Source organism: Pteropus vampyrus, unplaced genomic scaffold, assembly GCF_000151845.1.
Source record: "Pteropus vampyrus isolate Shadow unplaced genomic scaffold, Pvam_2.0 Scaffold145, whole genome shotgun sequence".
Taxonomy (NCBI): Eukaryota; Metazoa; Chordata; class Mammalia; order Chiroptera; family Pteropodidae; genus Pteropus; species Pteropus vampyrus.
In genome coordinates, this window is record NW_011888926.1 from 1,516,680 (window position 1) to 1,541,478 (window position 24,799).

At 53.2% G+C, this 24,799-nt stretch overlaps 1 protein-coding gene and 2 pseudogenes across 1 annotated transcript in view; 1 reads left to right on the forward strand and 2 right to left on the reverse strand.

The window, feature by feature from the left end:
• Window positions 1-501: 501 nt before the first annotated feature.
• Window positions 502-24,799, reverse strand: part of SREBF2 (sterol regulatory element binding transcription factor 2) — a 56,581-nt gene continuing 32,283 nt past the window's right edge. Inside the window, exons 8-19 of the mRNA XM_011369025.2 lie at window positions 23,997-24,189; window positions 23,208-23,389; window positions 20,866-21,142; window positions 18,117-18,286; window positions 11,875-12,043; window positions 10,353-10,470; window positions 9,432-9,541; window positions 8,107-8,239; window positions 6,204-6,372; window positions 3,932-4,117; window positions 2,677-2,788; window positions 502-2,225 (exon numbers count right to left, since the gene is read on the reverse strand). Of these exons, the coding sequence (XP_011367327.1) occupies window positions 2,005-2,225; window positions 2,677-2,788; window positions 3,932-4,117; window positions 6,204-6,372; window positions 8,107-8,239; window positions 9,432-9,541; window positions 10,353-10,470; window positions 11,875-12,043; window positions 18,117-18,286; window positions 20,866-21,142; window positions 23,208-23,389; window positions 23,997-24,189 (2,040 nt within the window). The 3' untranslated portion in view covers window positions 502-2,004. The remainder of the gene's footprint in view (window positions 2,226-2,676; window positions 2,789-3,931; window positions 4,118-6,203; window positions 6,373-8,106; window positions 8,240-9,431; window positions 9,542-10,352; window positions 10,471-11,874; window positions 12,044-18,116; window positions 18,287-20,865; window positions 21,143-23,207; window positions 23,390-23,996; window positions 24,190-24,799) is intronic.
• LOC111745041 lies at window positions 12,397-12,514 on the forward strand (annotated as a pseudogene).
• On the reverse strand, window positions 14,427-14,545 carry LOC111745054 (annotated as a pseudogene).

The window sequence follows — 24,799 nt, forward strand, 5'->3', positions numbered from 1 at the left end:
GCAGACTGTAGGCGAAGGCAGAAACTGTCGTTCCCATCCTGCGCATGTGCAAGTGGACGCTGAGGCAACATCCCACCCGAGGTGACCCAGCTGGGAAGTACAGGAGTGGGATTTAGATGTGACATTCGGGCCAGTGAGTCTCCTCAGAAGCTCAATGCCTCTAGGGAGAATGGAGAAACTGAGAGGTGGCCTACCACTAAGGATGAGATTTATCTGAGGGGTGAACACAGGAGGGCTCAGCATCCTAAATCCCAAAGAATGGCAACTGCCAGCCAAAGAGCCAACTGTGTCTTGGATGCAGTGATTTCTGACCCCTACAGCACCACACCTTTGATCCCAGGCCCTGGCCTGGCCCAGGGAGCTCCATTCGAATGAAGTCCCCCGGGGCCTCTCAGCGGAGAGGGAGGGGCTGTCCTCAGTCCCTGGCACATTGGAGGCCAAGCCATGCAGCCACCTGGCTAGTTGCCACGGTGATCACACTACAGACCCTCACACGCCTCGTGCTGGGTGGTACCAATCTGTGTTTATTGAATTACCTATATCCAGAACACGGTGAATGATTCCACATCAAGGCAGCCATAGGTATATCCCCCTTTTTAGTGAAAAACCATCCCTCCCACCCCTAAACAATAACGAGAAAAGGCACAGTATATACACATGACACAGGGCTGGCTCACCTGGTGGCCAGGGGCTATAAATTACAGTGGGGGGGAGGGGCAGAAGAAAGTAGGTGAGGTCCAAGCTGACTGGTTCTGGCCTGCCCTTGGCATCAGGGGAGCCCTTGCTGTGGGTATACCCTAACCTGTGATGGGACCCTGCCCGCTCTGCTCCAAGCAGCCTGAGGGGGTGGGAAGCACAGGGAGGGAGGGAGGGCAGCACCTCTCGGCCTCCCAGCAGGCTCTCGTGTCCCGGGCAGTGCTCAGGCCCCGGAGAAACAACCTCAGGGGAGGCACCAAGCCTGGGAATCCGGAAAAGCAGGGCCACTTCTCCCAGGATCCCCATCAAGGCAGGGACCTTATTTCAGTGCCTACCTTGCCACCCTGGCTTATTTTCAGGTTAAGAATTAGGGATAAAAATAGACCATGGAGGTAGGAGTCGGGTGGGAGGGAACTGAAGGCCCCAGGCCCTAGTCCCAATGGGTGACTTCATCTCTCCCAGCCCCTGGGCCTACCCTGAGCTTGGGCTGTCATTCCAGGGCGTGGGGGAGTGGGAAGGAACAGTACAATTAAATAAGATACCGTTTATTTTTTAAAAAATTAAAAAATAATGCCGACATTATTTCATCCATCCCCAGGCGTCTCTCCGCCACCTCCCCAGGGCTGGGCTCCCTCCCTTCCCTGGCTGTCCTGTGTAATAAAGAGAAAACAATGAACTGGCTTTGTCAGGTACAGGGGAGGGGCTGACCCAGGGAGAGAAATAAAGATGCGCAGCAACTTAGTTCTGCATCACGGCAAACCCAAGCACACGGATATAAAAACATTTGTATAAAAAGTGGGGGAGGGCACACCGGGCACAGTGCCAAATGTGAAGTGCTCTAGTGCCCAGAGACCCATGTTCCCCAGAGGAAAAGCCTGATAAAAAACAAGGGAGCAGGAAAGGGGGAAAGAGATGTTCAGAGAAGCTTGGGAGGGCTAGAGACAGGGGCTGGGCAGCTGGGGGATCCCCCTGCTGCTATCCAGTCAGAGTGTGCCCCAATTCCTGCCCTGCCCCGTCTTTCCTCTCTCAGGCCCACCAGCTTCTACCCACATAAGCTATAAGGGGCTCTGCCCAGGGGCCTGAGGGCCTGAGGTGATCCTTGGCAGGCGACAGCTCAGAGGACAAGGCTCATCCCCCGGCTCCCAGAGCGGAGGAGGGACGGGGACAGAGGGAGGAGGGAGGGACAGAGGGAGAGACTGAGAGACGGAGGAGAGAGAGAGGAAGAGACTGGGGGACAGAGGGAGGAGAGAGACAGAGAGAGATGGTGGGTAGAGGCGGGCAGGACCCGGCAGGCAGGACCCCCGGTGGTCAGGAGGCGGCGATGGCAGTGCCACCCCCCAGCTTGACAATCATCTGCTGGCAGTCGTTGCAGGAGCGCCGGTCGCCCGCCTTCTCCAGGGTTCGGGCTGCTTCGGCCAGCAGCACCGCCCGCTGGCCCGGGGAGGAGAGGAAGGAGAGGGGAAGGTGGCGGCAGGCCAGCAGGATGGCAGTGGCCCGCTCTCGCTGGCCGGGCCAGGCGTCCGCCTCTCCTGTGGGAATGAGGAGGTACATGTGGGAACTGCACGCTGAGAGCCCACTGGGATACAGGTGCTACTCCAAGGGCTTGATGTGGACGCATTTATTCAGTCATCACACCAGCCAGTGAGGCAGGTTCCAGTGTCCTCCCTGGGTCACAGGTGGGATGACATGAACTTGGCTGGCATCACGCGGCTCCTCTTCTGTGGTGGCAGTGAGATGAAGCCCCTGCGGTCTGGCTTTAGGACCTGTGCTTCCACCCTAGCTCCTGCACTGGGACATCCCTGGTCCCTCCCCACCCCCAACTCCTGACTCCGGACCCACCCCAACCCAACCCCCACAGCGCCTTTGCGCCTGGTCCTGGGCGACCCAAGTCAAGCCTTGGGCTTGCCTCATTCCCACAGCACTTCCCTGGCTTGGCAGGGCCCACACCGGGCCTTTGAGCTGGGGCGCTGGAGGACTCACCGGGCTTGGAGTTCTGAGCACTGCGCCGCCGCAGGCTGTGCTCCAGCAGCTGGTGGGTGCGCGTGGGGCTGGCGCCTGCCATCAAGCGCACGGTGGCTTCGTGCAGGAACACCTGGGGAGGTGCAGCAGAGACACAGTCAAGCCCTGGAGTCCTCTCCCATGCGCCCCAGCACATACAGGTGCCTCTCCCTGCAGAAGCTCATCTGCCACCTGACGACACCCACTCTCCCCTCCACACTACCCTGCCCTGCTCACCCCGTGAAAGCAACCAGTGTTGTTCTCTAACTCCTGATACCGAGCGGGAGTGGGGGACAGGCTTAGGTCTCTAATTTCTTAAAACTCTCCAAGTTCTTTTATACCTTAATACCTTAGTGTGGGGAGGGTCTTGAGTGCAGCCCAGAGGGGGCCACTGAAGGGTTCTCAGCAAGGTTGAGGAGGGGTGGAAATGGCCGGCCGTGCCCTGAGCAGATCAGAGGGCCACCAAACCTTGGGGCACACTTCCTTTTTCCATAAGGGGTGGCTCTCTGATGCTTGTCTGACGTTTTGTCTGCTGTGCCTGCCCTGGCTCGGTGCACACAGTGGCACAGTGCGATCCCTGCGAGGGCCCCACAGCACCCTAGGGCACGGGCAGCCTCACTCCGAGCCCTTCTCCTTCAGGCCCCTCCCCACCACTAACACTCTGGCCTCACTTCAAGTTTCTGAAAATAATTCAGGCAAAAATATGTAGAGTACATTACTCTAATTAGCAGTACAAATAAAACAAGGAAGTGACTCAAATCCAGTGAGTCCAGGGATATGACTGCGCTCGCAGACCTGTCTCAGATCCTGTGGCCATGACCATGCTACGTGGACAGTCAGGCTGCAGAAACTAAGCGCCCGACAGCCCAGAAAAAGGGACAAATGCAGTTCCAAGGAGACCGTGCCAGCTATGAAAGCCAGAGTAGAGCTCCCTTGTGTCCTTCCCACCGGACTCCAGATGGGGCCAGGAGCCCCTCCCATCCCAGCACTGAGCTGTGAGGTGCCAGCCCCTCTGTCTGGGAGCCACGTGGCCTGCTCACCACCACACTCCAGGGCCGGTACACAGCAGATATTCCACCAAGAGGAGCCAAACAAAAGGATACGTGGCACTCAACCCAGTGCTTGACAGGTCAACGAGCTGGTCTCCCGTAGTACTTACCTTCGCGACCCCACGTTGCTGCTGTACTGGGTCCTGCGGCCCCGGTCCGCCCTCCCCCACCAGCTAGCGGGGCCTCACCTTGTGGTAGGCTGGGCGGAAGCTGTGTGCCAGCCTGCGCAGGCTGCCCAGGTCCCGCTGGAAGCCAGCCAGCTCAGCGCCCGATGCATGGTAGGTCTCACCCAGGGCCTGGCTGGCTCCTGCCTGCTTTTGCCAGAGTGTAGTCCGCAGTGACAGCAGCAGGTCACAAGTCAGCAGCTGGACCACCTGTGGGGTGGGCCATTGGGGAGGAGACAGGTAATGAGCCTATTGCTGGGACAGGGGTCCCAGCATCTACCAAGCCCGCCCCAGCCCAATAATCAGCAGCTCTGAGGGGAAATGGAGAGCCCCAGATAGGGCAGCCTGCAAAACACTCCACAGGGAACAGGAGAACAGCTAAAGAACGAACTCAGACTCATGGCATCTGGTCTTTCTACGGCCCCAGGTGAGATCTGTTCTCGTTCTGCAGGTGAGGACGCTGAGACTCAGAGAGGAAGTAGCTTGTGTAGGGACACAGTGGCAGAGGTAGGAATAAACCCTCACAGGCCTGATGGGAAGTCACAGGTTCTTCCCACCTCATGGCTGGCCTAAAGGTGCCATGGCCATTGCTCCTCTAGTGGAATGGAAAAGCCTGAAGCGGCAGTGTGGCTTGGAGATGGGGGAGGGGAAGGAGGGCAGGGGAGGCTCACTGCAGCAGAGGGCAGCCAAGGCTCTGCCTGCGTGGCCTCTGGGGCGGGGAGACAGGAGCCCAAGAAGGTAGAACCGCAGAGCAGCTAATGCTCGGGTTTAGACCCGCTGACCTGGATCACTGCAGTTTTGTCACTGATTAGCTACATGACCCTGGCACATGACTGAACCTCGGTTTCCTCATCCACAAAATAGGTCCAATGGGGCTGTTGTCAGCATGCCATGAACGCACCACGTGGGCACCATGCCTGGCCCTCAGGAGCAGTCAGTCAACACTGGCTGCTATTAGGCATGGGTGCCGCCTGCCTGGCCTCGTGTGCTCGCTGCGTGGCACCGACGTGGCTGGGCCGCCCACCTGGCTCCTGAAGCCATCAGCACCAGGCAGCAGTGAGAACAAGAAGACAGTGACTCTTTTTCGAGATTAGGTCCCACACGGCCCTCAGGTCCAGGTGGGCTCCCCAGGCCACTCCGCCTCTCGCCCAGCCAGGCTCTGCCCCTCTCCAAGGTGCTTGATCTGGGGCATAGTGCCACCCCTGGCCTCCCTGGATCCCGCCTCATGACTGCTCAGTGCTCTGACCCTTACCACACTGTTTTCTGGCTGCCGACAGCCTCAAAGGGACATAGATGAGCACCCCCCCACCCTGCGACCTTGAACAAAACTTGGCGCTTCTAGAGGTATGCACTGGGGGAGCACCTTTGGGTGGGGGCAGGGACCTGGGGCTGGATTCTGAGTCACCAGGCTCCCTGGGGTCTCCCTCTTGTAGGCACATTCTCTCACACAGAACCGTCACCCAGGAGTGTGGCCCCAACGGTGCCCACAGCCTCTCTCATTCCTCAAATCCAGCTGAGACTGGTTCTCTCGTGAAGACAAATACTACAGGAGACCAGCAGGGGAAAGGCACAAAGTGAGATGTGGCTCCCCCACAGGCTTTGGTCTTGGCCCATTCATTCTGTACACTGCCTGTCCTGTATGGCTGGCGTGCTGCCCTGGGCCACTGGCAACCTCTAGCCAGAAGTGCCAGCCTAGCCACTGGGGCCAAACCCGAGTGAGGGGCTCAGAGTCTGACCCTCCAGGACAGACTTCCTTTCTGGAATGAAACCACGCCCCCTGCCCCCAAGAGCAGAGGATGTTGTCCCTCTGGCTGCAGGCACTCCTCCCCCTTCCCCTGGCGTGACCATGCGTCAGACGCAGCAGTGCCCTCTGACAAGGCCTGGGTGGGAAGTCTGTCGAAGACCGGGCGGGCCTCTGTGATGCACTGTGGAAACACTGCATGGGTACCACCAGAACATGCAATGCAACTACAATGCACCACGGCTGCCCGCTAGGAGCGCATGGCTGGCCTGCAGGGGCCTGGGGAGTTGCGTGAGCTGCCCGGAGCAAAGGCAGAGCCCTGGCCCACAGGATCTGGCGCTCGGAGGGCCCAGAAAAGGTGTAGGTGGGACATGCCTGCCCCAAGGACTAAACAGGGAGCCCACCTGAGCCAACAGGCTACATTTGGGAATGGGAGCTGCTCGCCTGGTCTGTCTCTCAGACAGCCCCCCAATGGGTAAGCTCACAAGGGGTCAGAGTATTCTTACCCACCAGAGCTGAGTCCCTCCAGGAGGGCCCAGAAAAGCCCCCACTCACCTGGTTGAGGGCGGGGTCGCAAGTGGCCTCGCTGACGTTGAGGCTGCTCCACAGGTGGCCGCTGGCCCTCTCGCTGTGGCAGAAGGAACTCTGCTGCCCATCCGCCTTCCCAGGGAGCGAGGCGTGCATGGCTCTGCAGGTGTGGAAGACGGCCTTCACCAGGGCGCTCCTGAGTGGTGCAAGGAAGGCGAGAGGCAGGAGGTCAGTACCTGTCGCCTTGAAGAGTAACTTGAGGAAGAGCCCAAACTGCTGGCCACCATACCCCACGCTGCCATGACACATAGGTCTGGAGATTGAATGATGCCATAGTGGTTCCAGGTCCCCAGCTGCAGGTCTGAAATGCCAGCCCTGAGCGAGGGTGGGCTCCCTGCCCCGACAGCACCTCCTTCGGGCACTCACTCTCTAGTGAGAGAGTCAGACAATAAATACATCAAGTGCTGATTATACAATGGGAAGCAATGCAAGTACCATGGAAGAAAGTCATGCAGAGGAAAGGGGTGGCATTTATAAGGAACAGTCAAGGATGTCCTTTCTGGAAAGGGAACATTTGAGCCGAGACCTGAAGGAACTGGGGGAGTGAGCTGAGGGTCCCAGGCTGAGCAGCAGCACGTACAAAGGCGCCCAGTGTCTGATGCTTGTGAGAATACCCAGGAACCAGAGGGTCTGGGGAGGAGGAAGTGAGGAGGGAGGAAGGTGGAGGGAGAGCAAGCTGCAGGGTCAGTTATGGTCAAACAAGGTCCTCAGTTTCCTCATCTATCAAGTGGCCACAGTACCACTTGCTGCTACCTGCAGTGACAAAGAGCGTTGGCCTCATTACTCCACCTGCTCTCTGAGGGGCCATTGCCCCAGAAGCTGCTATTAAACTCCCTGGAGAAACTTTGCTTCTTTTCACAGAGCGGACTGAGGAGAGGATGGGGAGGTTGGGGGAGGGTTCTCACAGCATCGCTGTTCCTAAAGAGCAAAGGGACCCCAGAATGACAGAATTCAGGGGGCGGGAATGCCTGCTGAGGATCTCAGGGGCATGCCGAGCTCTACTGCTTAGAAGTGAGGTGATGTTAGACAATTTACCTGCCACACCTCAGTTTCCTCAGGAGTGTTAGATGAGAGACACACGCAGGGGGGTGCTCACTGGTCAGGGTGCTTAAAAATGGGTTAAATGAAATTGGGGTTTCAGACCTACTTTAGGGAACCTGCCTACCCCCACTTTTCTTAGCTTCCTTTGGCCCCCCTGCCTAGGAGTCTGCTTGACGGGAAATGCTGCAGCCTTGGCTCTGAGGTGTAGACCTCGTGGGGCCTTTCTGCCCTGGGAGCATTTTACACTCTCTCTCCAGTGGCAGAGGTCAAGGACCCAGACCCAGTTAGAAACAGCTAGGGTGTTGGCCGGCGGGGCTGCCATGACTACAGGCCAAACGCCCGCAGGTATGAGTCCCCAGAGGGGGACGTCGAAGACTCTCTGGCTATGCCTGTGCTAAAGGCCTCTGAGTGACAGACTGATGGGGGTAGTGGGTGGCTGAGAGGACATGAGTGAAGGATCCCTGGGCCCTCATAAGCCTAGTGCTGGATGCGAGCCATCACCTCCACCATGAGCTTCTGAAGATGCCAGGAGCCATACCACTCTCCTGGCCTGTCACAGGTTTGTGACTCCACGGAGGCTGTGGGAGGAGGCCCCGGAAGCAGCACTGACAGCTGCTGGGACAGCGCACATGACAGATGTGCTTGCCAAGCTCGTTTTCTCCTCACTTTCTCTCCATCTCTCGTGTGGTCCCCAGGCTGCCTGACCCTTCACCCCGATGGCCGCCCAGGCCTGCTCCCTCCTGCTAACCCAGACAAGCAAGCCTGGCACACCCAGCATCTGGGATTTCCCTGAAGAGAAACAAGTAAGTGATTAAGGAGGCTTACGTACTCAGTCACTTCTAGGGCCTTGGGGACACGCTCTACTTCGGTAAAATGAGCACGTACAGCTGCATCATCTCCCTGGAGCCAACTGATGGCCATTGTGATCGCAGATGTCCACCAACGACAGATGACATCTGGACCTAGGGGGAGAACAGTATCAAATGTCACTCCAGCAGCCACGGAAACCAGACCTGCGCTGCTTAGCCCAGGTGGCTGCACCCAATCCCCACGTGGCACATGCCGTCTTTACCTTCTGGCGATGGGCCAGGGCCCTCTGTGACCCTCACAAATTTCTGGTGGAACCATCGACTAGCACCTTTTGGCAATACGTATCAAGAGCCTTAAAAATGTTCACTCCTATTAACCTAGTAATCCCAATTTGGGCAATCTATCACAAAGAAATTTGCCTAAATTGAGAAAAAAAAGTTCAACAAAAATGTTCATTGTAGTGCTTTTTTTTTTTTTAAGGAAAAAGCTGGAAATAACCGAAACTTCCAACAGCCACGGCAAACAGCGTTTCCAAAGTTTCTGTGGGAACAGGCTCATGTCAGAACCTTTTCAGTCTTTTTCTCGCTGAGGCTTAGTTTTCTCAGCTGCAAAGTTATAATACCAATGATCCTGAGATGCCAGTGGATGGATGTTTTAAAAAAAGAGTGCCTAAGAGCGTGTTCTCAGGTCTGGAATAAAGACAGGCCACGAGGTCAGCGGTCATCATGGGGTGGCTGCTTTTCTGGGGTCCTTCCCTCCCTTGGGAGAGTGACTAGAAGGGAGCTTGACACCCTCTTTTTCCCAGAGGCCTCCGAAACCCAAGAATTGGCAGCTGACGTGTCTTCACCCTGATGGCAGTTTAGGGACAGAGGTAAAGAATGTCCCAGTGCCAATTCGGTCAGGAGGCTGCACTGTGTCACCCAAGGGTAGCTGGAGCCGGACAAACACCCAGATGAAAAGTCTCTTCATCAGAGTGTCAGACCCAAGGCCAACGTCACCAGGAGCTGTTGTGTCTAAAAAATTGAGTGCCCACCAGCCCCGGTGCCTGGACTACTTGCTGCCTGTTCTAAGCACTGGAGAGGCTGCTGACCTGTCAAGCAGCTAGGGTCTGGGGAAGACATTAACTTGTTCATCACCCCACTTCTAGGAGAATCATTATTTCCTAACCCCAGCAGCGGGGCAACTGTGGTCAGGGCTTTGGGGGAGCTGTACATATAAACCTCAGATCCAGAGAAGATTCTTGAGTGTGTACTCACAACTAGCCCTGGCCCCTGGGACAAAAGGACTGTGAAGGACAGGATCGAGCAGCCTGAGGCCAGTGGGGCCACCTTGCAAGACACTTACCAAGGGCTGACTTGAGCACGGAGCTGCTGGAGGAGGGTGGGGCCATAACCCCCACCGAGTCCACGGAAGAATTAAGTAATTTCAGGTACTCCAGGGCACTGGAGAATTCACTAGAGAGACAAGAAAGGGTCCCATGTACATCAAAATGTACACACGAGGACCACGCTCATGGCCTGGCTGTTCAATCCTCCGGCTCTGACACCCAATGGACATTTCTGGCCCCTTCTCCCCCACCATGCCAGGCATACCCCGATCTCTGCTCCCTAAGCCATTCACACTCTCCACAGGCCTTCCTTCTTCGAATGTTCCTGAAACTCTTCCCATTGCCTGCCCCAAAACGTGACTCCTCCCCTCAAGGCCCAATTCAAATGTCATCTCTCCCAGAACTTTTCTGATCTCCAGGGCAGAAGTGCCCTCCCCTTGCCACTCAGGTGCACTCAGTCAGGACCTGGGCCTTGTACGAGAGTGACTTTGGCACCTGTCTGCCTCTCAGGTCCTATTTATCCTGTGAAGTAAAGACTGTGCTTAATAACTACGTAAGAATAAAAACTGCCTGGCACATTCAGTAAAGGTCTGGGTCCCCAAGATGTCCAGGCCAGAGGTGGCTGCCTTCTGCTAAGCTCTTCATATTCCATTCCTACCCCCTGCACAGTCGCCTCTCTTCATCCCAACAAGTCAATCAAATCCCTGACCTGCTCCAAGAACTGACTCCACTTGCCAAAGGGATGGGTAAAAAGGAAAAAAGGGGGGAAAGTGACATATTTGGTCTGGGAGAAAAGAGCAGAGGCCAGGCTGAAGGAATAGATGAAAAGGGACACTCCGTTTTCTGCAGACCCTACACTATGGCTCGTCTCCGGGGAGCGCGGGCCTCACAGCTGTCCTCAAGCTTCCTGGACAGACAGCCCAATGCAAGGACATTACCAGCTGTCATCTTCCTGGTCTCCAGCCTTCTTTTTGGCCTGAGGCTTCACCAAGGACTCCACGGCTCGCTCCAGAAGGTTCTTGCAGAAGGCCTGGTGGACCTGGGCGACGGGGTCGGCTGAAGAAGAGGAGGGCCAGGAGAAGGATCAAAGCAGTCTTTCTTATGAGCCCATTTAGTCTTTATACAGAAAACAGACGGTGAGGAGAGGAACCCAAGATACAGCTATCCCCTCTGAATGGGGATCAAACACCCTTCTCAACCAAACCCCAGAACTGCCTTGTTAAAGGGTTGGAAGGTTCTGGACTCTGTGTATGTGTATCTTGGCACAGAGCTCAGCACTTCCATTCAAGGCTGGAGGCTGTAAAGTGGTGGCCGCAAGCCATGTCAGAAGACAGAAAACGGCTCCCCCAAGTCTCAGAAGCTACCTCTTCTCCGTGTGGCTCAGGAGGACAGCCAGCCGAGGTAGAAAAAGAGGTGGCTGCTGCCTTGACATGGCAAGGAAGACCCTGCTCCTGCTTTACAGAGCCTCGTTATGGGACTTGTGGCCAGTGATAGTCTGGCCGAGCTGATTAATAAACAAGAGGCCTTGCAATATTTTAAACAGCTAACTGTCACCAAGTCCCCCACTGGCAGACCCAAAGTGGGGTCTCACCAACCCCTTCCCTCTCCCCTACACGTGCAGATGTATGGGCCTCAATCAGACAAGAACAAGGAGGCAGGACACTTACGAACACATTCTGGGTGACAAGGCCTAGAACCAGAGCCTGCATGAGGCAAGAAAGCCAGCGAGAGTCTAGGTGCGGACAAAGCACACAGTGGGGAGGGGCTTCTGCTTTCACTCGTACTTTCTGGTGCTGCACACCACTCTTACAGTAAGCGATAAAGTTATTTTTATAAAAAGGAGAGCAGACCCCCCTCAGATGTTTGACACACACGCCTGTACCTGTGGAACGTGCCTCACTCACTCTCTCCAGACCCCCAGTGTAAAGGGGAAAGGCACGCAGAAAGCAGAAAGCAGAAAGCCACTGGCTACTCAAGTCTGAGTCAACCCGTCCGCTCTAACTACTGCTCTGAGCCTGGGTGAGTCGACTCCAATCACTGTCAAACACCAGGGACAGTAAGCCAGTGTCTCCTCCTGACGCCCGGAGCCCTGTCCTTGCCACCACTCTGAGCACTTGATGACCGCCTGTCGCCTATTGTTCCCTAACTGCTCCGTACATGTCTGTCTGCTTTCCAGTGGGACTCGGGCCAGCAAAGGCAACTCCACCCTCTGTGTCTCCAAAGCGCCCAGAACAAGGGCAGGACCATGGCCTGACTGGTGTAAAGAGTGTGGGCTTTGAATGTCAGAGGCGAGCTGCAAACCCAGCTCAGTGGCTGACCAGGGTCATGACCCCCCTGAGCTCCGGGGAAAATGAGACTGGGACAGCATGAGTCTCCATGTGTCTGAAGCACAATCCCCCTGCAGTCCTGGTGGCTCTCATGTCTTTCTCCAGTTCCAAATGGCTGCAAAGGTATTCTCACCTGGGTTCCTCTGGGCACAGTAGAGACTCTCCTTGGCAGCCGACTTCACTGACCAGCTCCGCTCCATGAAAAACTTCTGGCCCAGAGGGTGACAGAGCCAGCGCAGTGAGTCAGGGACAGTGCTGTGCTCGGGGCCACACAGACTCTGGGCTCGACTGAGAAAGTAGCTCTGTGGAAAGACAAGGACCATGGCTGACACCAGGGTGGCAGAATGCTGGCTGTGGCCACCACAGGCCCACTGGAAAGCACCACCACAGTGGAGGCAGGTTGGGGAAGGGCGATCAATGGGAGGGCTGGGACCCTCACGTACCTGAAGGTAAATGTCTATGAGGAAAGACCAAGAAAGATTTTGAAAGCCTCTTTGCTGGGCAATTCCAAGAGCCAGCACCTCAGTCTCCTGGGCCCCTCCTCTGCCTGCAGGGTCCAGGGACAAGAGCTGTAGGGATGATGCCGTCTATCCATGTTTCCAAAACCTCTGTCATTTTTTGAGTTAGGGTATCTTTATTTTAAAACCCGTAATTTGTCTATGGCCATGCCACCCTGAACAGCCCGATCCTGTCTGATCTCAGAAGCTAAGCAGGGTTGGGCCTGGTTAGTACTTGGATGGGAGACCACCTAGGAAGACCAGGTGCTGTAGGCGTTAAAAAAAATTTTAAGAATAAGAAAACTCATGCTTTCTAACCCATAAAACTGCCCGATACAAGTCAGCCTGAATGAAGAGCTGAGCAGAGCAGAGTGGGAGGAAGGAGCACGAGACACAGGGAGCTCAGGAACCCCAGAGGAGGGGGCTGGGCCAGGCCCCCAACTGTCACACTTCTACCCCAGCCTCTGCCATGAGGAGAGCTGTCTCCTTTTCCGGTTCAGTCTGATGGTTCTGACCTTTACTGGGCTCTAAGTAGCCATCAGCTAACATAACGGCTGCAGAAGACTTGAATGCCAGGGTCAGAAATAGCACCGCCAAAGCACCGCTCAGTGAACATGGACGGAGACGACTTCCTCTCTCTGGGGGAGCCTGGAGACTGGCCGCCTGAATCCTAGAGAAAACGACCCGGAAAAACTGCTCTACAGACTCACTTTAATATTATCACAGTGCTTAGGGGGCCAGGTGGGCGTTTCGCTTAAAGCTCTAACCATGGCCGGTGGCACTAATGGCCTTTCCTCCTCCTCGCCGACCACTGTACCTGACAGGATGCAGACTGCATGACCATCTGACCCTCAACAGGGCCCCCGCTGAATCTGGGCTTGTAACTGCAATGCTTAGATGACAGCGGCTGAGGATGCTGGGGGTGGGGCAATAGCAACGTCAGGGCCTCTGAAGTCAGAGAACCTTCTAGAAGTTGGAAACTCTCCAACTCTCCCCAACTCTCCCCTGAGAGCACATGCCCTAAGGCTGCTCCAAGGGAAACCCAGGATCACTGGTGTCCCAAATGTCACCCACTAGCAGAAGCAGAAATGAAGCCTGGGTGGGAAGTACTGAAAGAGGAACCCAGAGAAGCCATTTAGATGATCATTAAGTTAAAATACATTTTTAAGCTTAATTCCTAAGAAAAGAAAAACTTTAGTTATAACAGATCTCGTGGGGGGTGTAGGGAGAAGCTCGAGTTTAGTGGTTAGAATTAATAAGAAATATAAATCGTGGGACAGTCCTCCACAGTACGACTTCTAGGAGGGAAAGAAAGAAAATAACTCCCATTGCTCTTTTAATTTTCTTGGATTATCACCCGACAGTAATTTTCCTAAACTTCATAGACACTAGAATTCACTCTACCTGGGCCTAGGGGTCCCCTCCCCTGTAACTCATCCGCTAATTGCTGAATACAATGGCTGAGGTAGGAGCCTCAGAACTTCTTAGATCTCGAGGGCCGCCCCGGACCCCCAGGCCGGTCCCAACTCCAGGCTGTCCTCCGAATTGGCCTGACCCTGTGGTTCTCAAACTGTATTCCAAGGCACCCCAAAGCACCACAGTGAACTCGTAGGAATGCCAATGGATGTTACGTTTTAGAGGTAAAGACAGCAATGCTCAACACAAGTCAGACACCATGTAAACTACTGGATGGACGTAGTTCATGGGCTCAATGTGAGGTCACATGACCTTCCTCTGGAGGATGTCACATCTTTGTGAAGCTAAGTTTTTGGAGGCTATTGTAATAAAAAGCAAATGCTATGTGAAAATTGACGAGGAACAAAAAATGAAGGTGGTGATGTCCAATCCGATTTCAAAGATTGAGAAAGTATGTGGTACCCAACAGACATACACATCCCATTAATAAGTAATTATGGTTATTAACAATAAAATGTGTTATTTCTTCTTTAAATTCTATTGCTCCTTGTAATAGCTACTAAATTGTTAAGACATTAATATCTATTAATATGTTTGTACCTAACTAATAGAACTGTGAGCTATTTCTTTTAGCCTAAACCACAAAAAAAACCCCACTGAGACACTGAGGGTGTCACGAACTGAGAAAGATCAAGAACCTTGGCCTAAACCATTTTCATTTTTTAAAAAAATATTTTTCTTTATTTATTATTTTATTTATTTATTTTTAAAATGCCTACAGCCCCTGATGTTCCTAGGCAGTCTCCCATCTAAGTAGTAACCAGGCCCGACCCTGCTTAGCTTCCGAGATCAGACGAGATCGGGCACATTCAGGGTGGCATGGCCGTCCGTAGACCTAAACTGTTTTCAGAGGCCTCTGCCTGCCCCCAAATCCTGACTCACTTGCTAGCAAGCTAAATATATTCAACTGAATTCAAAGCTTCTTCCTCTTTAAGACAGTACTATCTTGGCCTCTTACTCTATCTCTTCCCAGGAAAAGCAAGTAGCTGAAAGGGGCAGTTCTTCTCCAAGACACCAGCTCCTTTCCTTTCCCCATCGTACTGAAAATGCAAACTTGTCACTACCATTAAGGTTTCAATATATACACCCTTAACCCAGCATCGCCACCTTTAGAGATCTAGCCGGCCACGGGCGAGAGTGTGTGAGGACACTCCCTGCGGCACCGTTTGCTACTGCGAATGCTGGCAACAACCCAGCGTCTGCCAGCAGGAACCAGCTCAGTCCACAGCGGTATTTACATGTGCTGGCATGCCACGTACCTCTGTGGAATAACGAGGTGACAAAGAAAGAGGCCCAGGGCTTACGTTAAGTTGAAAAAAGTGAGGGGCAAAACAGGGTTTCTGGGATGATAACACTGAATAAATGATAATACATGTGTTAGTACGTGCAGGAAGAAAAGTCCGAGGAAGGACACACATAAAGCTGTTCACTGCTAGTAAGGCAAACCAAGTATTTTCTGTGGGGGAGTCATGGGCAGGGGCAGTTTCAAGGGAACCATCTTTCTGATCCTCAGCTGCCACACACACGCCTTCCACAAATGGCCTAATTCCCTTTGAAGGACAGCTGCGTTTTAGCAATAAGGGACAATGGAAACTCCAGTGGGATTTTTGGGATGACAAGATGATCCCAAAATTTACACGGGAAGGTAAAGAGCAAACACTAGTCACTAAAGCCAGAAGACTGACACTTTCGGATGTCAAGACACATTAGAAGACTTGGCCATCAGGGGTGTGTGGTGTGAGTGCACTGGAGCAGACTAGTGTGTCCAGGAACAGGTTGATGACACACGGATATTCGAATTACTAAAAAGGTGCCTCAGTGCAGTGGGGAAAGGACAGTCATTTTAATAACAGATTCTGGGGCAAGGACACATCCATATGGAAAAAAAGTACCTTTTGCACCCCTACCTCCAACTCACATAAAATCAAGTCTGGGTGGATTATGGACTCATGTGTGAAAAGTGACAAAGCATCTAGCAGTTAACAGGAGAATATCATCAGGACTTTGGGGTAGGGGCAAAGATTTATTAAACAGGACATACAATGTCTAACTGTAAAAGAAAAGACAAATAATCTGGAATTCATTAACATTAAGAGCTTGTGCTCATCAATCCACACCATTAAGGGAGAGGATAGGTAAGCCATAGAGTGAGAGAAGACCTGCAAAGCACATTTTCAGCAAAAATTACAGCCAGATTATAAAGAACTCCTTGGATCCATAAACAGACATCTCAAATAAAGAATAAGCAAAACACTTGACGAGGGTTTTCACAAAAGAGACCACCCAAATAGCCAACAAACTATCCAAATGGCCAATGAAAAGGTGCTTTACATCATTAATCACCTAGGAGATTCAAATAAAACCACAATGAGATACCACCAAAAGGACTTAAAAAATCAAAATTGACGAGATCATGTGTTTGGTAAGGACACGGACCAAACTCGTGGCATGGAAGTTGGTACAATCACTTTGGAAAACTGTCAAGCGGCGTCTATTAAAGCTGAGCCTCTGGCCCAGCAAAACTATCCCTAGGAACACAGTCACATGTTCACCGAGGGATGAACAGGGACATTCACAGTGGCACTATTCATGATAACCAAAAATAGGAAGCAACTCGAAAGTCCACCTACAAGAGTCTAGTCACACAGTGGAATATACAAAGCAACGAGAATGGACAAATCTATGACCATACGCAACAACATGAACGGATCTTACACATGATGCCAAGTGGGAGCAGCCAGGCATGTAGAGAACACACTGCACGACTCCTTCTACAAAGCTTCAGCAGAGGCAAAGCAGCTGAGGTGATCAGGCCTGGTTACTCCGGCCAGAGGGCCCAGGGGGAGGGGCAGTTTGCTGACTGCAAGGGGCGCGGCTCAAGAGAGACTTCTGGGGTCTTGGTTGCGCTCTTGTTTCTTGATCTGTCTGCTGGTTGTGTACTTTCCTACATGCACACTGTACTTCAAAAAAAAGTTTACAGGAACAATAAATAACAGGCAGATTAAGCTATAGTGTCAGAATTTAGAATAATGGTTGCCTTCATGTGTGGGCAGGGCGGCAGGGTGAGTGGGGGAGGCGTGTGAGAGGCTTCTGGGGGTGATGGGAATGCTTTACTTCTTGATCTGGCTGGTTACTACACATGGGTGAGTTCACTTTGTGAAAATTCAAGCTGTAAATGCGTGCATTTTTCTGTATGTACATGGTATTTACATAAAATTAATGTCTTCGAAATAATTTCTGGGGACAGAGAAGTTACAAGTGTGACAACATCGGCCCAGAGTACTGAGACAAAAAAAAAGGAACAGGGAGCAGCCTGGCCAATGGCGCCTGCTCTCAGCCTAGATGTGCCTAGCTCCAAGAGCACCCCCCAACTCGCCCAAACACGGGGTCGGGAGCCCAGTGTGCTCTCCAGGCAGCAAGATTAGCGCCCCCCATCTGACCATCCTGAAGACCTGGTCCTGGCCTGGACTGCCTGCCAGGCCGTCTGCTCCCTGAGGACAGGGCAAATGCCTCCTCTCTGCTGCACGTCCGCCCAAGAAGTGCCTGGCTCAGCGCGAGGACTCAGTAACATCTGCTGAACGAGCTTCTTGTCTAGGGTCACGGAAACAAAGTTGAGACATGGAAAGCACACTTGACTTTCCCACGCTCTCTGTCACCCCGACTATCGTGACGCACTTTACGAAATATCAGTATCACCATAGGGGATGTTCTTGTTTGCTCTCTGCTCATCAGTGCCACTATGAGATATGGAAACAAATAGATGTGATCATTCTGTTTTGAATACAGCTGATGTATTCAGCAGCCTACTGGAAGTGGGCACTGAATAAAATGCCCGTTTCTGCTGCAGTAAAAGAAAGCCTAAGGGCAGGAGACGCTGGGAACTAGCTGATAACAGGGCCTGTGAACTAGCCAACTGTGAATTCCTGAGGCGCCTGATAACCACGGTCCCCGCCTCCCCCCGCCCAGGTCTGACCCGGGCTCCTTGCAGAAGTGAACGGTCTTCCATTTCTGGATCCACAGCGCCGTGATCAACACAAAGGACCCAAAAGATACCTTTTGAGCGAATAAAAGAACCAGGAAACACAACACAGCCAAAAGATTGCAAGAATTTTTACGATCACTTGAAGAGCAAGAGTCCATACTAACGCCCGAACATGAGTTGCTCCGTTATCACCAAATCCATTTTCTTACCTCAAGGGACCAAAATGTCCTGCTTACGCAGGGCCACGAAGGGGATCTTTTGGTGTGTTCTGTCACTGCCACAGGTACTTGCAGAATGACCTGCTGAATGACTGTCTACCCCTCCAGGTGGCCGGCACCGGGGGCAGGGCCCACACCTGTCTTAGCTCCTGGCTGGGGAAGCCGCCGGCAAAGGCTGGCGGAAGGGACTGCAGGTACTCACCGCCAGGAAGCCCAGCTTGCCGCCGCACCGGGTCTTGAGCCCCATGGCAGCAGTCAGGTGGATCTCCACCAGCGTGCTCGGCGGGATTTTCTCCTCTGCACGTTCGGCCAGGTTCACAGCGCACAAGGCCATGTGGACATCTGAACAGGCGGACCCCGCAGGGAGCTTCCCTGTGGCGGCAGAAACAGACACCAGTGTTGACAGATCCCCCAAACCAGGCCTTTTCCTGCCTTCCCTAGCACACAGCAGCAGCCGCACTGAAGGAGAAAGTGCGTGAGCTCTGCGATCAGACAGTCCTGGACAGGTGCCGGGCTCTGTAACTTAGCAATTGTGTGTTGCTTTCCACCTCACAGGGGAACAAGAGAAAATGCATGTCACGGTACCCGGCGCTGTCCACATGGGCGCATTGGGAGCGGTTATGACCGTAGGTCCTTGCAGAGCACTCGGGGGTTCACATCGTAATGCTTTCCAAAGCAGTGGCAGCAGCACAGCCACGTTCTGCTAATACAGTTCTATGTCTCCAAATGTTGAAAGAGAGACAAGGAAAAAAATCTGAAATTGCTGATGTGAGTTTATTTTCATGTAAACAGACTCCGCAGTACATAACCACATACCCTTTTGAGGGAGAAAAACACAAAACTGACCAATGACACACCTGGACACATCTTAGCTTAGCTGGATGGCCAAGAAAGGCTTATACACCCTCCTGTACGAGGGCTGCACTGCTCATCTGGGGTGACCTGAAGACAAGGGCAGAAGTGACCTTGCACAAACACGAGGGCCCATCAAGGCTCTGAGCTTTCACACTGTCACTTGCTTTGGTCCTTACCTCAGGGGCAGGAGGTGGCCAGGGCAAGCAGTCTCCTTACCTCACTGAGGAGGAAGCTGAACCTCAGGGTGGGCCCATGTCAGAGACCCAGAGAGTGGCCAAGCCTGACTGCACCCAGCTCTACATTCTTCCCCCTGGGCCGCCCTGCCTCCCTGGTCTTTTTATCAGAGTAGGGAGACCTCGACCTCCACACTTCACAGGGTGTCAAGTGTCAGTCTACCCGAGGAGGTATCATCGAGCTTTCTTCTTTGGGGGAGAGTGGAAGGCAGTGTGGAAACCATGTTTCAGTCACCTCTGTCCCTGTCAGTGCCTTGCACAGAGCCTGGCCCACAGAGTGCCCAGTGAACGGCTCCAGTTGGAATTCTCCAGAAGCTGACGGCTAAGAGGACACAGCCTCCTGATCGGAGATCTGGGATAGGGCCAGAGGGCACGCTGCAGGGCAGAGAAGAGCACAGCAGGGAAGATCTGCAGCGGGGGATGCTCTGCTGGAACTCTGCCATGGGCCCAGGAGTTAAACCCCGCAGGCGGCCCCCACCTGGGCTGAAGCTGCCTTAGCCACCAGGACATGTCCGCCGCCTTCCAGCTCCTGCTACACAGCCTGCTGCCGCTTTCTGGCCCTCAGCTTATGACGTGTCTGAGCAGCAACCTCCCTTCTTAAACCCTCTCCGACTGCTCCTCCAGCACCAGGCCTCTCAGCTTCTTACCGCCCCGGCTGCCCCTCTTCTGACAGCATCTGCCCGACTCTGTCCTTGGCTGGCCCTGTCCACGTGATGCCTGAGTGTCCCCTTCACCACAAGCCCTCCCATCAGCTCTCGAAGCTTTCATTCTCACCAGGAGGCCGGAGACCCAGCTCTTTCCCTGGTCTGCGGATCCGGTATGTCCATCGCCCACTAAATACTCCCCTCCATGTTGCACAGGGAAGTGTCCCAAATGGGACTCCTTGTCTGCTCCCAGGAAAACTGCTCTTCTTCCCATCTTCCTCACCTGGTGGCAACAATGTTTTCACCCGAGGCTCAAGAAACCAGAGGAACCATCTTAGCCACTCCTTTCCTGACCCTTCGCATCCAATGAGTCCCCAAGTCCTGTCAATCCCACTTCTGCTTTCTCACTCCGTCTCCTGACGGCACGCGTCTTCATCTGCATCAGCTCCCACCGGCCTCCCTGACACTAGCCGTGACCCTCTCCATCCACCATGCCACCACAGAACCTTCTCGACTCCGGAAAAGCACCAATCTGATGATGCCATAATTTTCCTAATGCCCTTCACTGCCCTGGCTCCTGCCACTCTGCCCTTGCATGGCTCACGTTAGGACTACATACGAAGAAGTTCTCCTCAGAGCCGCCCCAGCTGGGGCTCCTCCTTGGGAATGTCTCTCAGCCTGGAAGGCATGCTCCCTTCTGCAGCTCCCTTCTGCAGAGATGGTGAACGCTATGCGCCTTCCCTGCAAAGCCCAGACTTCCCAGGAGGGCGTTCCTGGAACCCACCCCAACAAGCCCTGCCCCCAGGGGAGCCCCATCCTGCTACCTCTACTGCGTTGAACTGTGATTCGCTGCGGACCTGTCTGCCTTGCTATCAGGGCAGGACTTTGTTGAACAAAATAAATGATCATATTTCATTGAATCTAAGTTTTTAAGTTTCACCATTAAAGTATCACTAAGGAAAAAACACTGCCAACTCAACCCCGATATGTCGTTGTGTAGAGGACACAACCTAAGCGCAGAGACCTTAACATGAAACGGTACGTGTGCTGTAAATCAAGGAACTACAGTGACGGCTCCTGGTGCGGGCAGAGGGTCTGTGACCACAAAAAGAGCAGTGTGAAAGGGGCTTGGATGGGGGCGGAAACCTCAAGCCAGGCGGGAGTGGAGAGAGGGCACAGCGCGCCTCAAGGCAAGCCAGGCAGCGGCGGTGCCCCTCACCTGTGATGTGAAGCTGGTGCAGTCTGTGATAGGCCAGGGCCGCGTCCCGGGCGCTGGCCTTAGCTTCGTCCTCAAAACCAGCTGCAGTGGCTGGGGTGGCCTGCCGGCGCTGGCACACCTTCTTGAGTAGCCAGCGCACCAGGCGCAGCTTCTGCAGGCTGTAGCGGATCACGTTCCAGGAGAGGCTGCAGGCCAGGTCCAGGCGGGAGGTGGGCAGTGCCCGGCCCAACACCGACAGGCAGGTTTGCAGGTTGGCGGCAGCAGCTGCAAAATCCCCCTAGAAAGCAGCAAGAAGGTGTAATGCTTTCTGGCCTTCCTGTGGGCTTTTTGTTTGTTTTTTAAAAAAACTTTTACTTTCCCTTCATTGTCCAGACTATCAGAGTAATACATGCTCCCTGAAGAAAATCTGGGAAAATTCGGAAAGCTACAATAAAAAAAAAAAAGAAAGAAAGAGAAAAAAGAAATCACAGGTACTCTTATCCCCCAGAATGACCACTGACATTTTGATATATTTCCTCCCAGCTCTTTTACTAAATTGGGATTGTACTGGGTTTTACCTTCAAGCAAATATCCTTTGAAGTTTTCTACAGCAGCTTTTATACATAAGATGATAATGTGGATTTAGATGACACACTACGTGATCTTTTAGGTTCTCAAAGTGTGGTCCCTGGAGACCAGCAGCATCAATCCCTGGGAGCATGCATATTCCCCCCACCCTCCCTGACCTAACCAGGACCTCTGGGGTTGGGGCCCCAAGGTCATTCCGATGCTTGCTAAAGTCTGAGAACCACAGTTTTGGGTAAACACATGGCTAAACTGCTCTAACCAGGGATCTGGATGAACTACGCTGCCAACGTGGGAGGGTCTGTGGAGAGTCTACGGCCCTGTATGGAAGCCCCCCACCCCTTTCTCTCTCTCTCTTCTCTCTGTTTCATTACTGGGGGCTCGAAGACTCAGGCTGCACAGTCCTGAGAAATGGAAGTAAACGCTCCTCTCGCACACCATGCAGTGGGCATGAAACCTGTACTTGTCCTTCATCATTACAAGAAAGTGGATCATTACGAAAGGAAAGCCGATGACAACGCTACGAGAGTGACAGTCTCTACGGTGGCAGCGGCATCTTTCCAGCCAGGAGAAGCACCTGTATTTAGATTCCAAAGGAGGGAGCCTTTCCTTGTGCCTCTGGCTCCTCTTCCCCAGCTTTCCCATGAAGGCCGGCTAGTCCCAAGGCTCAGGCTTTGGCCAGTGCCTCTTCCGACTCACCAATCCAACCCTCTCTGAGCATGGTCCTGGCAGATGAGCAGTTTCCAATACACTCAGGTCCCGACCTGCCTCAGCGCCCACAGCCCGTCTCCTGGTTGCTTCTCACTCTATAGGGTCCTCTCATAGCGCTCCTAAACAACACAGCTTAGACAGCGCCCACCGCATCTTCAGCCTCTCCCATGCCTTTCCTCAATCCCAGATCCCTGCCACTCCTTGCCCCACCCCACTGCCTATTCTAAGAGCCTGCTACTCACTCCCGTGCATTTTGTGTTTGCCTCCTCCAATCCATCCTTCACACAGCTGCCAGGACGACAATCTAAACACAAACTGGATCCTGCATCTATACTCCAGGAGCCACAGCCCTGGGCCTGGCGGGTGCATCCAGGTTGGTCGATCAGATCCCCAATGCAGGAGAGCAGGCCCATGGTTTTCTGCTGAGGGTTGTGCTGGTTCTTGTTCCTCCCAAGATGTGGACGGATGTTTAACTCTTCCTTCAGTGCTGTGAGTTGCCCTAGAATCCTTCCCATAAACTCTTTTGTTGATTTCAAAAGAAAGCATTCAGCTGATCTTCCTGCTCAAAATCCTTTCTCATTCTCCACAGATGTGGGGAAAAAAGCCCCAAGTCAGTTACTAGTCAAGACCTCTCCAACTTGGGCCCTAGCTACATAACCAGCCTTTCTCCTCCTCTCTCCCTGACATTTTTGCACCCCAGACACACTCATCCACTTGCTGGTCCCCAAATCTCCTATCCATTCATGCCTTCCTTTCCACCTGGCAGGTCCCTTCTTACCCTGACTGTCCTCCTCAGGTCCCATGTCCCCTCAAGCCAAAGCATCTCTTCTGCGCCAAACTCTCGTAGGACCTTACTCTTCCTCTGTCATCTTGTGTCCACAGAATTATTTACACACAGGTACCCCATTTCTGCTGTCCTGTGACTGTTAGGGGCAGGGTCCCTCCCCCGCAACCGCATACCACAAGCACCTCCCATAGGACTTTACTCGCTGGGGTATTCAACACAAATTGCTGAGTTATCACCTGAACCTGTGGGAGGAAGGGGAAAGGCAGATGGCAGAACTCACCCTGGCGAGGTCCAGATCCGCCTGCTTCCGGTGCCTCCAGAAGGTGACAGAGGAACGCGAATGTGGCCGGATCACTGGCTCCCCGTGGACCAGCAGCTTCACAAAGACGCTCAGGACAATCACACCATTCACCAGCCACAAGAGGAGCGTTGGCATCATCCAGTCAAACCAGCCCCCAGAACCTAAAGAGCAGCGTCCCAGCAAACCCGTGAGGAAGGGCCCCCTGGAGCGGCCCTGGGGACTGCAGGGCACCTGACTGACCCTGACATTGTGATACGAAAGAGCCTTCTACCTCATTTTCAGAAGAAAGGGCGGATAACAAGATTGCTTCATTTATTAACAACGTCTAAGTGCTCAGGACAGGAATAATCCACACTACAGGGAAAACTGGGGCAATTCTAGGGCCTAAACCATAACCCTGTAGCTCTTGTCACTACAGAGTTGAGTGCCACAACCACCTTTTGCTAGCCAAAGGAGTTAGGCCATTGGTTTCATGACTCAGACAAAAGCACCACATCCTCCTTCAAATAGGTACAGCCCCCACCCCACATTCCTGGGGATTATGGCAGTGTGGATTCCCGATTTGTTTTGCTCCTTCTGACTGAACTCAAGTTTGCTCCGTTACTTCTAAACTGTGACTTACGCCAGTCCCTATCAGAAACAAGCAGGCGGGGGCTCCCTACCAAAACCGTCAGGACCTGGTGGACGAGCCGAGCAGTCTGCACACAGGTCGGTCTACCCCACAGCAGCCTACCCATGCCGGGGTGACACGAGGGGGCCTCCACCCACCTGACTCAAGTGACAGCATGCTGCGGCCAGAGCCTGAATATGGGTGCTGGTCAGAGTCGTGGGCCCCTCCCCACTGCAGCAGGGCAGTCAAAGGGTTGAAGGAGAGGCACAGGAAGGTGAGGAAACACAGCAGGATTCGCGAGCGGTCCACCATGCCCAGCGCTATGGGAGGAGAGTCCGGTTCATCCTTGACCTTCAAAACAGGGCCACGAAGTTAGAATGAGTGAATACCGCATGGGTTTTTACAGCATTTTATTTTTATACAGATCAGAACCAGATTGTGAGATTTAAATTTGAGACCATGAAGTCAGACAGGAGTAAAGTGAGCAGGGGACTAAGAAGTCTTCAATTCTCCAGCACTGGAGCACTCGCCCCTGGCCACCTGGGAGAAGAGCATGTTCTAAAGACCAACGGTACATGCGCTGTGCTTTTAAAATAGAGCTCCATCACAAAAGAAAACACACCGCATGATTCCGTTTCTGTGTAATTCCACAACAGGCAAAACTAATCTAAGTGACAAACGAAGCAATAGTTGTCTGAGGCTGGAGAGGGGTATATGAACTACCTACAAAAGTATACAAAGGAGCTTTATGAGTGACAGAAATGTTCTATATCTTGATTACAGAGCCAGTTATATAAGTGTATGAAGGATAATACTGAACGATACTATACAATAGGTATATTTATTTCACTGCACAGAAATTATACCTCAGTAGTGTCGATTAAAGACCGCACTTCAGTGTGGATCTAAGCACAGGAGTGTGCCTGTTCTAAAATCTTCTTTGTTGCCTTTTTTTCTCTCC